Here is a 15,143-nt window from a genome sequence, read left to right as displayed (position 1 = left end):
GAGGGGAGCAAAGGTCAGCCTAAGGTTCCTGTTCATTCTGGTTTCCCAGCTGCGCTGAAGAGCTGGCGCTGGGATAGGCCTGAGTGTGAAATCCTTCGGCTGATTGGCTCATCAGGAGATTGCTCCAAAGCTTGCACACAAGTGGTCATGAGGATGAGGCAATGACAGCATTCATTATCCTGTTAAATGTCCCACAGAGGGGTAGAGGTTAAAGAAGAATAGTCTGGGTGAATGTGATAAGCAGAATTCGATAGATAAGCGAGAGACAGGGGGAGAGAGATTGGGGGAATAGAGAGAAAGAGAGAGAGAGAGGAGGAGGAGAAAAAGAGAGAGGGGAAAATAGAGGGAGAGAGAAAGAGAGACACGGGTGGGGGGGAGGGGGGGGGGGAGGGAGAGAGAAAGAGAGACACGGGTGGGGGGAGGGGGGAGGGAGAGAGAAAGAGAGACACGGGTGGGGGGAGGGGGGAGGGAGAGAGAAAGAGAGACACGGGTGGGGGGGGAGGAAGAGAGAGAGAGAGAGAGAGAGAGGGAGAGAGAGAGAGAGAGCGCAAAAGGAACATCGCGAAGAGTTAACAAACACATCTGTTACCAATGATCCCTCAAAAGCTGGCATGTGCTTTGAGGTGTTTTGACAGCAACTGAAGAAGCTGTGAGGGTAGGATGGAATCCCTGGGGTTTACTCATCAATACAAAGGAAACCCTACACGGCATGGTGAGCCATGAGGTCACATGAGAACAGATATAGCATGTTCTGGTCACAATTACGCTGAACAGGTACTGCGGGCAAGTCAACTCCATGCCTGCTACTGAATTCTTCATTCCTGCAACTTCGTGCAAGAGGCCATGCTCTGTCAGTCATTAGGATCAAACTTATCCATCCTCCTTTCCATTGGGAAGCCTTGATTAAGAGGTGCATGACTCACAAGTATCAGAATTACTGCGCTACAGAGTTGTCTCCAAACCATGGCTCTTCTCCACTCACAGCTTTCCATCTCAGCTTTGTGCATTTTTAATTGTTCACAGCTCGTTTGTCAAACCTGAACTCCATGCCACTTTCCTTACCATTGGTCCCACATTCAGATGCTGTTATTGTCTTATTCAACTGGAAACTGTACCTTTCTCCCCAGCCCATGCCCATCCAGCCAACATAGGACTCTTAAGTACAATCCTATCGACAGATCTTGCTCAGAGTTTTAGACATTAAGACACCCATCTGTGAATCATTCTTGCTAAAGCTTTTTGCCTTGCAAAATCTTTCTTCAAACCCGTCTCATCTACTGGGCTCTCCAGCATTACTGCATGTCAGTGTTCTGAGTTAGGAAGGAGGAGGATTGAAACACAATTGGATGCATTGAGACGGTTTCAATCCAACTAAACAGGTGAAACCACTCTATTGTTTATTTCTCAAGGAAACACCTTGACCAATTAGAGTCAACCTGCCTGTTTTAAAACACAAATAAAGCTCAGCAGTTAGCTGTTAATCATCATCAAACTGGTGCATTCTCAGAGTTAATATCTTTAGCAATCAGCGTGCATTTGCCAACCAATCAGAATTCTCTCTTCAAGTCGTAAGAATGCTGCTTTCTTCCTACACTGTTTTTTCTGGTAAGCTGTTCTGATGAGTGCAAAATGAAAAGCTTTGACAAAATGTGTCTTTTTCAGCAATACTCAAATTTTGCATTAGCAAGTGTGTATTTGCAATGTGATGCTTTCATACAAAGTTAAAGAATCATTTTCCTGTTTTGAGCAACATCCAGAGACAACTTATTGTGTTCCATAATCCACAAACCCTGCAAAAATAGGATTGCTACATCAGTGGGTTTAGACACTACCTAGTGTAGTACACACAAATGATCATTGGCATTGCTAGGTTGAGGCTACTAGCAAACAGCACCTGTGGACCTTTTTCCAACTATAATCTAAATCTTCAAAGGAAAGAAACAAAGGAGCACAGGGACACGGGTAAGCCATTCAGCTCCTTGATCCTGTTCTGATGGAAAAAAATACATAAATACAAGTTTCCCACTCTATCAAAAAATGATTGTGATGTTGATATTCAGTCACATTTTTCTTTTCTAGTGCATCCTGTTAATCACTCACACTGATATCACCAGAAGTTCAATTAAATAGGAGAGCTTTACCGTCAATTGTGGAGTCAGCCTGTACCAAGGACAACAAGGCCATTACAAAGAAAACTGGAGGCATCATCAAATAACTCAGTAAGAACATCCTTGGCGATGACTTTTAACACTGGCCTGGAAGTCGAGGTCTATGCCTGTGGAATAGTTGTCTTCAGATTGGATTTACTTTGAGCCTAGAAAGACATGACAGAAAAAAGACAAGATTTAAAATGTGCACATTTTTGGCAAAAAATGTCCAACAAAAATATTGATTTTATGCAACTTTAAAAGTAATATTAAATGGATGAATTAGTTGCACAGTAGTTCAATGCACCTACTTCCCTTTGCATGAGGCTCACCGACCTAAAATCTCAATAATTTGACACTAATTTGCCATTCTTCCTGACACAAGCCATAAAACACTCAAGTATAACGTGCAGTTATAACACTGGTATGGTAAGGGTACTACACAATGTGTTTAGAGACACATGGCTGGTGCAGGGTCATGGGAGATCATTATTCTTCTCAAAGATGACTCTATTGATTCTAAATTGTTCAGATTCCCAGCCTTGGGCGACTGTCTGTGTGGATTTCGCACATTCTCCCCATGTCTGCGTGGGTTTCCTCTGGGTGCTCTGGCTTCCTCCCACAGTCCAAAGATGTGCAGGTTAGGTGGATTGGCCATGGGAAATGCAGGGTTACAGGGATAGGGAAGGGGGCTGGGTGGCATGCTCTTTGGAGAGTCAGTGTGTACTTGATGGACTGAATGGCCTGCTTCCACACTGAAGGGATTCTATGACTCTATTCTCTGTACCCATGGAATCAGCAGGCGCTTGGGCCCAACACAGAACTGACCATTTCCTCCCTAAGAAAAAGTATTTTTTTTAAATGAAACACTTCAATGTCGCTAAAAGATCTAGAGCTCGCTTCCTTGGCTCAGTTAGTAGATGGATTATACACTGCAGCACAAAGTCAAGTGAAACAAAGGTCTTTGGTTGGCTAATGGGTAGTTAGTATATCCCAGTTAGGGATTGCAAACTGGGGCGGGGCGGGGTGGGGGGGGTCGCGGTGGTAAAAGTGGATTTAGCACCCCTGTTCTCATACAATGGCAATGGGCACGTTCCCAATCCAGTGACTTCTGATGGAAAGAATTTGCACACAGATGTTTCAACAGCGCTCAAAATGTTAACCTCCTGACGACTGTCACTGGCTGGTCCTGCACTGGAGTTCAGGCACTTGCTTCCAAAACATGGCTCTAATGCCCAAGGAAGAGGAGCTGTGACAGCCCTCCTCTTGAAATCAGCTTTATTACCATTCCAGGGGGCAACAGCCCAAGGCAGAATCAGCAGAAATTGGACGGTAAGGTTAATATTGCTGCTGCTATGGGAAGGATACTGTTCTATCGAAACCTCAGGTTTGTCCGACCTTTCTTCTAATTCAGTTGCGAGTTAATTTTTTTTCTAAGCCTGGAAAACAGACAGACAATCTTCTGATGTGCAGAACACACCCAACAAAAACCAGCAAAGAACAATGTTGCCTGAATACATTCGTCAGAAATACATAAATAACAAAACAAGGTAGAGCGCCGCTAGCCAGTTGCCTCCACCAACCACCTTCGAGGTTATTCATGAGGTCAAGGTGAAGATTCACACCCATTCAGTGAATGGACTGACAGCCTCAGGATAGATAAATATCCTGGCCAATTCAGCAGTTTCAAATTTAAGTCCAGAATCTTTCATTGTCATCAATCCTCACAGTGTTATAACAGCTAAGATCTGATAATAACTGTATGCTCTCCCCTCCCCCAACTTTCACAGGGTTGGATGGGCTCCTGTCAGGCACGCCGATCCATTTTCAGTGCAACTTATAAACCTGGCCAAATGACGCTGGCCCAGGTTTCATTAATCGGAACACAATCTGAAGAACTAGCAGCCAATTCTAAATGCAAGGCATTTATAGCTTCAGGAGAAAATGTCCTGGATCCAACATAAAGTCTTCAGCCATTTCCTGTATGTTTGGAAACACAGGAGCCTTGCGCTATCGTCTCATTCATTTTGATCATGGTCGAGCTGCATCAGGACTCCATTTACCTGCTTTTACCTTCAAGTCCCTTTTTCGACAGAGAATTCCAGTTTCCCACTAAATTTACACCTGAACAGCTTTTCCCAAGATTATATCCTGAGAGTGGAGGTCTTCTGGTGTACTGGGTAGCGTCTCTGCCTCTGAGTTAAAATCTGCATGATTAAAGGAAGGTGTATTCATAACACGGCCGAATCCCCAATTCTTTCAAAAAGTGTCAAAAGCAGTAAGATTTGAAGGGGTTCCTGGTCAGCCATGAAAATTGGAGGCTCTTCCATCACTCCCCATAGCTTCAGGCTACATGTTTATAGATGTCCATGTTGCCATAGGAACCAGGACTCCTTGGAGGGTACTTCAGTTGACTGGCTACTGAATCTGATTAGGGCTAACAGAGGGAGGGGTGGTGGGCGGCTCTGATTGTATTCTGATCGGGGCGAATTTGGATCTGGCTCCTTGCTGTACTTTTGGTGGAGGTTATGGTGCTCAGAGATGGACCTACCTGCAGGCAGAAGAAAACGCTCATGCTCTGTACTTCCCCATTAAGGGAAACAGTTTTGAGACAGTACATTGTAAGGATAGTTTTACGGAGAGCTCAATAGAGCAGACAGTACACTGAACCAGTCTGTGTCATGCCTTTGCTCCACTCATCCTTTGTCATCAGCATGATAGCCCTCACATACTTCTAGCTCCCTGTTAAATGGATCCATATTACTTTCCTCAACTTCTTCCTGTGGCAGAGTGATACACACTACCCATGTTCTGGGCAAAGAAACCTCTTTTTGAATTCTCCATTTCATTTGTTGATGGCAGGGTGTACTGGATGTGATGCTTAGCTGGACAAACAATACAGGGTTTGGAAAACACCAAAGCACAAATTCAACGTGTTCCCTTCATGGGTTGTGGGCAATTCAAACTAGACCAGCATGGGCATTTATTGCTCATCCCTGATTGCCCTGGAGAAAGTGGTTTTCAGCCTCTTCCTGAGCCATTGTAGTCCATGGGTGTAGGGCTACCCCCAAGGATGTGGGGAAGGGAGTTCCAGGATTTTGACCCAATAACAGTGTGGGAACGCCTAATGCCTTTCCACGCTAGGATGTTGTATGACTTCGAGAGAAAACCGAGGGAACCTCCATCCAGCCAGGATAGACTTGGGACCTGCCTTCTTCTCCTGTCCCAAACAATGGGAGACCACTTCTGATTAAAAAAAACAACTGTTTTGAAAACAGCTCAAGATGAAATACCACTAGGCAATAAGTCAGCACTCGCTTCCAGGGAGAGCACAAATGAGCAAAGTAATTTATATTGATTAGTTTTGCTTCTTCCCACAAATGAAAATGTGCTCTGAGTTTATTCTATCATAATCTTACATGATATTATTTGATCACCTTTCAACTTTCTTTAGTGAGGCCCATTTTGCTTATCCTTTCCTAACAAATATAACCTTGCACTTGTGGTATCAGTCTCTCAAATCTTGTTGCAGTCTTGGAAATCTTATAATGTTTACTCTGCTTTCTCTTCAAAGATACTGCCAGAACTGCTGACTTTCTCCTGCAATTTTTGCTTCCATTTGTTGCAAACCTTTCTCTCTCGCAAACTTTTTCATATGTCTATATTCTTTCTATAAAGTGGTGAGTGTAATTGTACACAGGTTAGACCACAAGGGGAGTACTATGTTTGATACAAGTTTGGAACAGTTTCTCAATCCTAGTATTTGACATGGTTTTGTCATGGTCTTATCAATCTGTGGCAAACTTTTAATAAGTCGCATTGCCAGGTCCTTTTGCTCCTCTACTCAATTTAGATGCTTCATTCCCAAACAATAAGCAATCTACATACTAACAAAAATGGACATGCATTCTCCTCACAGCTAGCTATGTTGATTTTTTATGCCATGCATATGTTGCTTTTCTTCTTTAAATTTGTTGCAGGAATCCTCAGTATGCCTCACACTCCAATGGGGCACTCACTGTCAATTTAGAATTTGTTTTTGATTTCAAAGCCAAAAGTATTTAATTGAAATTGAGAAGTGTGGTCTTAAATATTTATATTTATCTGTTTAGGTATTAAATAATGGTATTTGAGGGGGCCACTTCTAACTCTTCATCACTCTGAATAGCTATCTTTTACCCTTATATTTTAACTTCGGTCTTGAGGTCACCAATTCTGCTGTTTGTCCCCTGACTCTACAACACTTAAACCTTACTTGTTAGTGTATTAGAGATAATGGGAGCTGCAGATGCTGGAGAATCCAAGATAACAAAGTGTGGGGCTGGAAGAACACAGCAGGCCAAGCACCATCTTAGGAGCACAAAAGCTGACATTTCGGGCCTAGACACATCTGCCAAGGTGGTATACTGCATCCGCTGTACATGGTGTGGCTTCCGCTACGTTGGGGAAACCAAGCGGAGGCTTGGGGACCGCTTTGCAGAACACCTACGCTTGGTTCTCAGTAAACAACTGCACCTCCCAGTCACAAACCATTTCAACTCCCCCTCAATTCCTTTGACGACATGTCCATCTTGGGCCTCCTGCAGTGCCATAATGATGCCACCCGTAGGTTGCAGGAACAGAAACTCATATTCCGCTTGGGAACCCTGCAGCCCAATGGTATCAATGTGGGTTTCACAAGCTTCAAAATCTCCCCTTCCCCCAGTGCATCCCAAAACCAGCACAGCTCGTCCCCTCCCCCCACTGCATCCCAAAACCAGCCCAGCTCGTCCCCGCCTCCCCAACCTGTTTTTCCTCTCACCTATCCCCTGCTCCCACCTCAAGCGGCACCTCCATTTTCTATCTACTAACCTTATCCCGCCCCCTTGACCTGTCTGTCCTCCCCAGACTGACCTATCCCCTCCCCACCCATACTCTCCTCTCCACCTATCTTCTCCTCTATCCATCTTCGGTCCGCCTCCCCCTCTATTTATTTCAGAATCCTCTCCCCATCCTCCTTTTCTGATGAAGGCCCGAAACATCGTCTTTTGTGCTCCTAAGATGCTGCTTGGCCTGCTGTGTTCTTCCAGTCCCACACTTTGTTATCATTGGTGTATTATGTAGGATATTTACAAGGACCTTTTAGAAATCAAGATATATTCCATCCACTATGTTACCCATATCTACTCTCACTATTTCTTCCAAGAAGGGGATGCTCAAGCAAGACTCTAAAATCTAATATGATTCACTTCTATATATTCCACATCTAAAGGTTTGGAAATGTTTTTCTTTAGTAAGGATTATATTATCGTTCCGCTGATATGCTGATCCTAACATAATATAACTTAATATACAGTTAAAGAGTGAGAAACCTGGGTGAGAAACAATTTAAATAAAGGGAATTACAATGAAATGAGGATAGAGTTAGCTGAAGTGAACTGGGCGGGTAGATATACAGGAACAACAATCAGCAAGTGATGACAAACATTTAAGGAGATAACTCGTGGTTCTCAGCAAAAATATGTCCAGCAAAAGGACAGATTCTAAGAGAGGTATAACCCAACCATAGTTGACTGAGGAAGTTAAACAAAGTATTAGGTTGTAAGAAAAGGCACATAAAAGGAGGCCAAAGTCAAGGAAAGCTCTGAAGATTGGGAATAAGTTCAGGATCCAACAAAGGAGGACTAAAAATATCACAAAGACAGACAATAAGAACTTCTTTAAGTGTACAAAAAGTAAGAGAGAGAACTCAAAGTAGGAAATGGTTTTGGGGAACAAGGAAATGGCCGAGGAGTTAAACAGGTATTGTGCATTAGTCTTTATGACGGAAGATAATTCGGACATTCCATCAAGACCAAAGAATGCAGGGGAAGGAATTAAACACCATCAACATCATTCGAGATGTAGTAGTAGACAAACTAATGAGGCAAAAAACAGTTAAGCCCCTTCAGCCTGATGGTTTCCATTATACGATCCTAAAAAAAGTAGCATCAGAGATAGTGAATGCATTGGTTGTAATTTTCCTGAATTTCTTAGATTCTGGAGATGTGCCGGAGGATTGGAGAACTGCTAATGTGACACCCCTAATCACAAAGGGAAGGAGGCAAAAAAGCAGGTAACTATAGTCCAACCAGCCTGGAGTCTACTGTTGGAAATGTATTGGAATCAATTATTATGGAAATAATAGCAGGACATTTGGAAAATCATAATTCAATCAAACAGAGACAGCATGGCTTCATTAAAGTGAAATTATGTCTAACTAAATATTAGAGTTTTTCAAGGAAGTCTTGACCAGAGCGGATAGAAGGGAACCAGGAGATGTGTTGCCTTTGGACTTCTAGAAGGTGTCTAACAAGGTATCTCACAAAAGGTTAAGTCAAAAAAAACAAAAGACAGGCCATAAGAACTTCTTTAAGTGTACAAAAAGGAAGAGAGAAGTCAAAGTGAACTTCCACAGCCAACAGTGTGGAAGGAGTATATGGGCACAGATAAAAACTGGGTCATGGGCAGATAAGGGGCTTGAGCGATCCATAACCAGTGGGTTCCATCAAGATCAATGCTGCAACCACAACTGTTTACAACATTTTCTTAATGACTTGGAGGAAGGGAGTGCGTGCACTGCAGCCACATTTGTAGACATCCCTAAAACGGGTGGGAAGGCAGGCTGCGAGAGGGATAGTGAACAGATATTGATAGGTTAAATAAGTGGGCAAAAATGATGAGTTCTTGATTTCAGTAGACTTGCTTTGTCAGAAACTCAGATGCTTCCACACAAAGGTTAAATATCACAGGATCAACCTTCAAGTTTAGTGATATTGGCGTTGCAGAAATACCTTTTCAGCCTACTGTCTTGATTTCAAAAGACACACAGCTAAGCTGAAAGAATTCAAAGACCTGGAAAAGGTGCATCTCTCCATGGATGTGCAGACTGCAAAAAGAGAGCATGGACAGATTGGGACTTTTTCCACTGCAGCATAGGAGGTTGGTAGAGGTTTATAAAATGATGAGGGGCACAGATAAAGTGATTAGTAAAGGTCTTTTCCATGAGGTGGGAGAGTTCAAAACAATGGGGCATATTTTTAAGGGTGAGGAGAGAAAGATTTAAAAGGGACCTGAGGGGCAAATGTTTCACACAGAAGATGGTTAGTGTAAGGAATGAACTGCTGGAGGAAGTGGTAGAAGCGGGTCCAATTGCAACATTTAAAAGACATTTGGGCATGGGCTTGAATAGGAAGGGTTAAGAGGGATATGGGCCAAACACAGGCAGGCAGGACTAGTTTGCTTTGGGAAACTTGGTTGGCATGGATATGTTGGATTGAAGGGTCTGTTTCCATGCTGGATGATGCTGTAGCACTGTAAGAAGTTGCAAAATGGATTATAATGTGAGAAAATGTGAAGTTCTTCATTTTGGAAGGAAGAACAAAAGAACAGAGCATGATGTAAATACAGAAAAACTAAATAAAGCTGCAATACAAAGAGACTTGGGAGATTTCTGCACAAAACACAGAAAGCTAACACACAAGTGCAGTGTACCATCAGGAAAACTAATGGGATGTTGGCCCTTATTTCAAGGAGGTTGGAGTATAAGAGTAGGGAAGTCTTACTATAACATACAAGGTGCTGGTGAGATTACAACTGCAATACTGTGAGCAGTTTTGGCCTCCTTACATAAAGAATGATATCAGTTCACTGGAGTTCAGAGACTGTTCAAAAGGATGATCCCTGGTGTGGAGGGACTATGTTATGAACAAAGACTAAACAGGTTGGGGCTCTAATCACTGGAGTTCGGAAGAATGACAGGTGATCTCATTGAAACATAAACAGTTTAAGAGGCTTGACACGATAAATGCTGAGAGGATGTTTACGCTCACGGGAGAGTCTGGCACCAGACGGCATAGTCTCAGAATAAAGGGGTGCACACAAGATTGAGATAAGAAGGAATTTCTTCTCTCAGATGGTTGCTAGTCCTTGGACCTCCTTGTGAGAGAGAGCTGTGGGGGCTGGGTCCTTGTGCATATTTAAAGGTGAGATAGATGGATTCCCGATCAGTTGAGGAATCCAGGGTCATGGGGAAAATGCAAAGTGGATGTGAGGGATGTCGATTGGACATTGTCTGACTGAATGGCGAAGCAGACTTGAAGGGCCAAATGGCCTACTCCTGTTCCTCTTTCTTACAGTGTTATGACACTAAGCTGATTGTCTTGAGTTGCTGGGTGCGTTCTACCTGCCTTCTTCAATACTGGTATAGCATTAGCATGTTCTCTGGCACTACAACGTTTCCAAACATATTATGCAACATATATAACAGTGTCTCTGCTGTCTATTCCCCAGATCCTCATAAAATGTCCAGATGCAAATCTGGACCAGAGGGCTTATCATTTATGAGATTAATAACTGTGTATGTATCCTGCCTCTCAAACTTAAATAGTGGTTATATAATTCTTAAACTTATCTCCTGATGTCACATCCATCCGATCTGTCACCCTGATAAATAGTGAAGCAAGATAATTATTTAAGATTTCTGCTTTTTCACTGTCGCTGCCAGAGGTTTAATCATGACCATTTCTTGGCAGCCCTAGTCCAGTATTGATGGCTTTGCAGTATTCTCATCATTGAGTCAGAAGATTATTGTTTTAGCCTCAATCCATGATCTACAGTTATACTCTAGACTGAAATTCCAGGACAACAGTGAGGGACTGCTGCAATGTCATTGTTACACGGTTGAAGTGACTACACCTGCAGCACGGGTGGGTTTTACCAATCCTGAGCTGCAGTTTGCAAAAGACCACAAGTTCTCCCAGTACCTTAGGCAAACCTCCTGCACTTTCAACCATTTTGCCAGCAAAAACATCTTTCATCCTGTGGGTTGCTTGTGCTGTGTGCAAAATGACTATTTTGTTTTATTGCCAGTGTTCTTCAGAGCAATTGATTAAATATGAGGCACTTGGTCATTTTCTAAGAGTTGTGATAAGAAGAAGTATAAATGCAATCATCCTTACAGGGGCATGAGGCTGGCAACCTATCCAGGGCTTTTCCTATTTGATTTGCTTACAGCTATAACGGGAAATTTGAAAGATGGTAGGTTGCACTAAGATAAATGCAACACTTTCCCCACCCTCCATTCCCTCAAATACTGTCCTTTGATTCCCACCCTCTGTAAACAAAGGCTAAGATAATAAAATGTGAGGCTGGATGAACACAGCAGGCCAAGCAGCATCTCAGGAGCACAAAAGCTGACGTTTCGGGCCTAGACCCTTCATCAGAGTAAACAAAGGCTGACTTGCCATTAGAACTAAACTATATGCCAAAAACTGGATTTAAAGAAACTGCAACATGCTTTAAGAAACTAACAATGGCCAGGCTGAGAACACTGTCATCTCTACACCAGAGAATAGGGTGTTGAAATCCCACTCAAGAGACCAGGTGAACATTCCAGTGCCGTACTGAGGGTAGGGTCCCGACCTGAAACATCAATTTTCCTGCTCCTCTGATGCTGCCTGGCCTGCTGTGTTCTTCCAGCTTCACACTGTGTTGTCTCTAACTCCAGTATCTGCTGTTCTTGCTATTTCCAAATGGTCTTATGGTGTCTTGTCCAACTGTTACCCTTTGCACAACACACAACATTCGGTTACCTGGTCATTATAATGTTGTTGCTTTGAGGGAGCTTACTATGCACAAATTTGCCAATATGACACCCACATTTAACAGTAATTTCACTAGCTATGATTATGTTGCAATGTCCTGAAAGGTATTGCCTAAATAGTACTTACCTGCTTTAGACATAGGGTTGCAATGCCTCACAGATTAATAAACCATGGTTTGAGGGAAGCCAGAAGAAAGAAACCCTCAAACAGTTGTGGAATGTTATCTTTGCTGCATTTTGTGGTACAATTTACATTCACTTCATTACTGCTCACACAAAGCACCAACAAAACCAGACTGTGCAGTCCTGGGTTGTAGCCTGTGGAAAAACTTCTGAATTTGCAACTATCTGGCGAATTAGATTTCCATTTCAAAACATCCTCTGCCCAAAAATAAAAGGATAATTCATATTGAAGCTACTTCAATAGAGTAACGAAATTTCCTTCAAACTTTGCCTTCATCAATCACCTCTTGATTGTCATGTCCCCTTATGTAGTGCCCTTCCTAGGCGCACTCTGTGCATACAGTTAAGGGATATCAACGTTAAGGAATGGAAATTTTCTCCAAGGCCAAGACACGCCTAGGTTAGCAGTAGCAGTCAGTTGCAGAATAAATATTCTTGAGCTCTGCTGTAACAGCCCATCAGATTCCCAATTGAAGAACAGCACCTTCTCCCTGGATCAGAAAACAATTTTTTAATCCAATCAGCTTCCATTGCCATCACCCTGTTCCACCTGCTTCACCCATCTTCAGAACTCTCTCCCCAAAGCACTATGGCACCTTGGAATGAGATCACTAAATAAACCTTGGATATGACAGGGTTTTGTATTGGATAACTCGGCCAACAAGAGATTGGATTGAAAGTGTGACAGTCCAATATTGAATTGCTCGCAGGTTGACTTCATGAACCTGGGCTGGATTTGTGTGCCACTATGTATCTCTCAGTAACTTCAGAGAATAAAGCTGTTGTCAAGTTTGAAGCCTCTCTTCTTCTCATGTCACCCCTGGCTTCAGTCCCAAGTGCCTACAGTGCTTCCTTTAAATTGTACAAGGAATGAAACATGTACTTATAGGATGGAATTTACACCCACTCCTGTAACGACCTTGCTCCTAGGCCTCAGTCAAGGTTGACTCAATTAAAATTTTAATAGGAAGCATTTTAAAAAGGATATTACTTTCTAATGAGTCTTAGATCCTTGGGCACTGACATCAATATCTTTCAGTCAGCCCCAAGAAATGTAACCGTTAGGATTCATGAACCTGAGGTGCAATGCTCACTCAGCACTTTGCAAGCAAACATAGGTTACTGTAGTAACAGTGATGTCATTACAACAGCCCAAAGTTTTGGAATAAACAGTCCAACACTTGATTAGAAATAGAGACTGCAGTCAACAACTTAAAATCAGCGTGAGGGCTCTTAAAGTACCCAAACAAGGCTGAACAGTAATTACAGTAATGGCCCATTTAGGAGTGCAGACGCATAACTGCATTAACACCAACCGCGTCAGCCAAACAGACCATCCCTTGGAATTGTTAACACTGCCCAGTGTTGAATGGCTGTGCTGCGACTCAAAGTGCCTCAATTTTGACCGTAGTTAACCACTTTTCCAGTGATTTACAAAATGATTGATTGCCATGATAGTCTAGCTTGATTTAAAAAAAACACTAAACCCACAGACTGGCAGTTCTCAACTTCAATCCCCAACTGTGCTCATCCAGAGTGGGAGTGGGGTTAAAGTACAAACTAACCTTTCTGTCTCTCCCAGGCTAGCAGGCTGGCACAGGGATGAGATTGTGGGTGAGGTGTGCAGAGACAGAGAAAGAGGTGAGTCAGGGTCCTGGATTCTCATCAATTGTCAATTCAGTACAAACAATGAATATTGGAGGAACGCATGATTCTGATTTTATGGTTGGACATATGTCTGGAGGCTGGTGGCATAGTGTAATGTCACTGGACTAATAATCTAGAATAACAGGTAAATGGTCTGTTGACACATTTCCAACTCAACAGCTGAAGGAATTTGAATCCAGTAAACACATCAGGAATGGAGAGATAGCCTCAGCAATGCTATCACTGACTGTCACAAAACCCCATCTTGTTCACTCATCCTTTAGGGAATGAAATCTCCTACCCTTACCTAGTCTGGCCTATAGGTGAATCCAAAATGACAACATTGTGTTTGACTCAAATCCCCTCTGAAACGACCTAGCAAGCCCCTCTATTCAAGGGTAATTAAGGTTAGGCAACAAATGCCAGACCAAGAAATGCCATCCACATCTCATAAAAGAAACAAATGCTCCATGCCATCACCTCTGCTCCCTCCCAGTTGGCTGAGCACTACATTGCCATTGCACACCAAGTGATTGGTGTCTCGGCTCTCCGTTCCCTCTCTGGACTTGCTGGCTCAGTCAAAACAACCTTTCTTCCATCTCATAGCCAATAAATAGATACTTGCCAAGAAAATGAAAACAAGTGCTTCTATTTTTCTGTTGAGTTGCTAGCTCTAAGTGTGTGGGAGATTACTTTTTAATATTTGGTGACTCCAAGACAGAGTTGCTAACTCTGGAATATCCAGATGTCATGAACTTGGCCCACATTCAGGGGCCTGGGGACTGGAAATGTAATTCAGCATGACTCTGCATCTTCAACAGGACCCGAGGGGAACAAAATGATCAATGCTTAAATCCCTGACACTGATGCCATGTAAAATGTCACGCACACCTTCCCAATAACTCTTAGGTCTAATGTATGTATGAATTAGGAGCTAGAGTAGAATACTCAGCCTCTCCACCGTTCAGTAAGATTACAGAGGTTTAGAGCATCACCCTCTACTTTCTTGCCTACTCCCTATACCTTTTGAGTTCTTGGTCAGTCAGAAAATAAAAGTTCACGGTGTACAGGCTAACATATTGGCATGGATAGAAGAGTGGCTGGCTAATAGGAAACAGAGAGTAGGAATAAATATCCTTTTCAGGCTGGTAGGATGTCAGGAAAGGTGTACCAGAAGGATTGATGTCGGACCCTCAGCTTTTACAATGTACACAAATGATTTGGATGAACGGACTGTAGTTATGGTGGCTAACTTTGCTGATGACACAAAGATAGTTGGAAGGGTGAGTTTTGAAATGGATGTAAGTAGGCTATGAGAGTGAGCAAAGATCTGGAAAATGGAGTACAATGTGGAAAATTGTGAAATTGCCCATTTTGGGAGAAAGACTACAAAAAAAAAGGACAATAATGAAATAGTGAGAGGTTGCAGGGGTCTGAGATGCAGAGAGATCTGGATGTCCTAGTGCGTGAATTACAGAAGATTAGTATACAGGTACAGCAAGTAATCAGGAGAGCAAAGAGATGAAGTTTTATTGTGAGAGGGA

At 42.8% G+C, this 15,143-nt stretch overlaps 1 protein-coding gene across 1 annotated transcript in view; it reads right to left on the bottom strand.

The window, feature by feature from the left end:
- LOC125465764 (receptor-type tyrosine-protein phosphatase delta-like) overlaps positions 1-15,143 on the bottom strand; it is a 472,774-nt gene that overhangs the window by 331,635 nt on the left and 125,996 nt on the right. The window contains exon 2 of the mRNA XM_048559575.2: positions 2,142-2,314. Within this exon, the coding sequence (XP_048415532.1) occupies positions 2,142-2,229 (88 nt within the window). The 5' untranslated portion in view covers positions 2,230-2,314. The remainder of the gene's footprint in view (positions 1-2,141; positions 2,315-15,143) is intronic.

The sequence above is a fragment of the Stegostoma tigrinum genome, chromosome 30 (genome assembly GCF_030684315.1).
Source record: "Stegostoma tigrinum isolate sSteTig4 chromosome 30, sSteTig4.hap1, whole genome shotgun sequence".
NCBI lineage: Eukaryota > Metazoa > Chordata > Chondrichthyes > Orectolobiformes > Stegostomatidae > Stegostoma > Stegostoma tigrinum.
This window is presented reverse-complemented; position numbering and strand designations above follow the sequence as displayed.